We start from the raw sequence: 2922 nt of genomic DNA, 5'->3' as shown, positions 1-2922 counted from the left end.
TTCCTCTACTCCCGCCACCACAATCTCTCAATACATCTCAGGCGTTGACAATGCAGCGAGAAGAAGCCATGGTCCTCACTCTCTCCTTACTCGTTCTTGGCCATGGACACCTCGGTGTGGGCAGGCCCAGACACTGTCTTTCGGTTCCCGGTGGGGAGTAGGAAGCGGACTCAGTGTGTGTCTCTGATCGCGTTTCTCCTTCTCACTCTGTTCTCTGGAAACCTGACCTCGCAGGGTCCAGGGGCGATCCCCCTAGCGCAGGGCGTAGACTCATCACATACCATGAACCACTCCTTTCCCTGCAGTTCCCGTTCTGCTGGGTGGCAGCATGGCGTACCTCCTGGAGAAGGAGAGGCTAGATCGGATCTGCTGCTCGTTCTCTCTCTCCCTCTCTTTCTCTCTCTCTTTTTCTCTCTCTAATCTTCCCTCTCTCTCGCCTCCTCTTCCTCTCTATCCTCTATCCTCTCCTCCTTCTCTTCTCCTCTCTTCTCTCCTCTCCTCTCTCTCTCTCCTCTCCTCTACCTCTCCTCTCTCTCTCTCCTCTCCTCTACCTCTCCTCTCCCAGGGTACGGCCATGCTGCACCCAGCACGGACTCAGGGAAGGTGTTCTGTATGTTCTACGCCCTCCTGGGGATCCCCCTGACCCTCGTCATGTTCCAGAGCATGGGAGAACGCATCAACACACTGGTCCGCTTCCTTCTCCACCGGGCCAAGCAGTGTCTGGGCCTGCACCACACCGAGGTGTCCATGGCCAACATGGTGACCATCGGCTTCTTCTCCTGCATGTCAACGCTGTGTGTCGGGGCGGCAGCCTTCTCCCACTACGAGGGCTGGAGCTTCTTCCACGCCTACTATTACTGCTTCATCACCCTGACCACCATCGGCTTCGGGGACTACGTGGCGCTGCAGAAGGACCACGCCTTGCAGAACGACCCGCGCTACGTGGCCTTCTGCTTCGTGTACATCTTGACAGGACTTACCGTGATAGGAGCCTTCCTCAACCTGGTGGTGTTGAGGTTCTTGATGATGAACACCGAAGACGAGCGGCGAGACGCCGTGCAGAAAGCCCTCCTCTCCACGAGGTGTAAGAAGAACGCCGACGGCGGTCTGTCTGCCGTTTCCGTCTCGGCCTCCACTTCCTCCTCCACTCCACTAGCCGCTACTACCAGCGGCACCAAGCGAGGCCTGAAGGACGTGTACAGCGAGGTGCTGGGCTTCCAGACAGTGTGTTCGTGTCTGTGGTACCGCAGCAGGGAGAATCTGCAGGGCCAGGGATCCATTCCAATGATGATGGGCTTCTCTGACCACTACATAGAGAACAGCACCATGCTCCCCCCTCGCTGGGACATGGTGTCCTCTCACTACTGCGAGCCGGGTGATACAGGGTGTGTATGCAGCCCTCACCAGTGCATCAGTTCCATAGCCTCTGGCTTAAACTTCCTCGCCCCGTTCAGGGCCTTCGCCAAGAGACGCAGCTCGGTCTAGACCAGGCCAATTCAAATCTGGGACATCAAAACCAGTTCTGCTGCTGATTTTGAATTCTTCCCCTCTAATCAGGGACTGATTTAGACCTTGGACACCAGGTGGATGCAAATAATGATCAGGTAGAACAGAAAACCAGCGGTACTCTGGACCTCCAGGCTGGGATTTGAAGATCCCTGGTCGAGACTCAGTGATCCCTGGTCGAGACTCAGTGATCCCTGGTCGAGACTCAGTGATCCCTGGTCGAGACTCAGGGATCCCTGGTCGAGACTCAGGGATCCCTGTCGCAACTCAGGATCCGCTGGTCCGAGACCAGTATCCCTTGGTCAGACTCAGTGATCCCATGTCGAGACTCAGGATCCCTGGTCAGAACTCAGTGATCCCTGGTCGAGACTTCAGTGATCCCGTCGTACGAGACTCAGGGATCCTGTCGAGACTCAGTGATCCCTTGTCGAGAGTCTCAGTGATCCCTGGTCGAGACTCAGTGATCAGTCAGATTCCTTTAAGGCACCAAACAGAACCTGGGAAGACTACCTGCACTGGGATAGACCACCTGAACTGGGATAGACTACCTGAAACTGGGATAGACTACCTGAACTGGGATAGACTACCTGAACTGGGATAGACTACCTGAAACTGGGATAGGACTACCTGAACTGGGATAGACTACCTGAACTGGATAGACTACCTGAACTGGGTATAAGACAACTGAACTGGGATAGACTACTGAACTGTGCAACTGGGATAGATACCTGAACTGGATAGATACTGAACTGGGATAAAACTGAATGGAAGAACTGAACTGGATAGACTACCTACGGGATAGATACCTGAAATGGGATGACACCTGAACGATAGACACCTGAACTGGGGATAGACTACCTGAACTGGGATAGACCAACCTGAACGGGATAGACTAACTGAACTGGATAGACACCTGAACTGGGATAGACTACCTGAACTGGGATAGACTACCTGAACTGGGATAGACTACCTGAACTGGATAGACTACCTGAACTGGGATAGACTACCTGAACTGGGATAGACTACCTGAACTGGGATAAACTAACTGGTAACTACCTGAACTGGGATAGACTACCTGAACTGGATAGACTACCTGAACTGGATAGGACTACCTGAACTGGATAGACTACCTAACTGGAAAAACACCTGAACTGGATAGGCTACCTTGAACTGGGATAGAAGTGTCTGCTCTCACTGTAAAGACCGGAGAAGAAGTGTCTGCTCTCACTGTAAAGACCGGAGAAGAAGTGTCTGCTCTCACTGTAAAGACCGGAGAAGAAGTGTCTGCTCTCACTGTAAAGACTGGAGAAGAAGTGTCTGTCTCACTGTAAAGACTGGAGAAGAAGTGTCTGTTCTCACTGTAAAGACTGGAGAAGAAGTGTCTGCTCTCACTGTAAAGACTGGAGAAGAAGTGCT

At 53.0% G+C, this 2922-nt stretch overlaps 1 protein-coding gene across 1 annotated transcript; it reads left to right on the top strand.

The window, feature by feature from the left end:
* The first annotated feature begins 328 nt into the window (after nt 1-328).
* LOC112077447 (potassium channel subfamily K member 3-like) lies at nt 329-1759 on the top strand. Its single transcript, XM_070441698.1, has 2 exons — nt 329-371; nt 566-1759. The coding sequence occupies exons 1-2, from the start codon at nt 329-331 to the stop codon at nt 1483-1485; spliced, it is 963 nt and encodes a 320-aa protein (XP_070297799.1). The 3' UTR covers nt 1486-1759.
* The last annotated feature ends 1163 nt before the right edge of the window (nt 1760-2922 follow it).

Source organism: Salvelinus sp. IW2-2015, unplaced genomic scaffold (genome assembly GCF_002910315.2).
Source record: "Salvelinus sp. IW2-2015 unplaced genomic scaffold, ASM291031v2 Un_scaffold4573, whole genome shotgun sequence".
Classification (NCBI taxonomy): domain Eukaryota; kingdom Metazoa; phylum Chordata; class Actinopteri; order Salmoniformes; family Salmonidae; genus Salvelinus; species Salvelinus sp. IW2-2015.
Note: the sequence above shows the minus strand (reverse complement) of the source record. Positions and strands in the feature narration are given on the sequence as shown.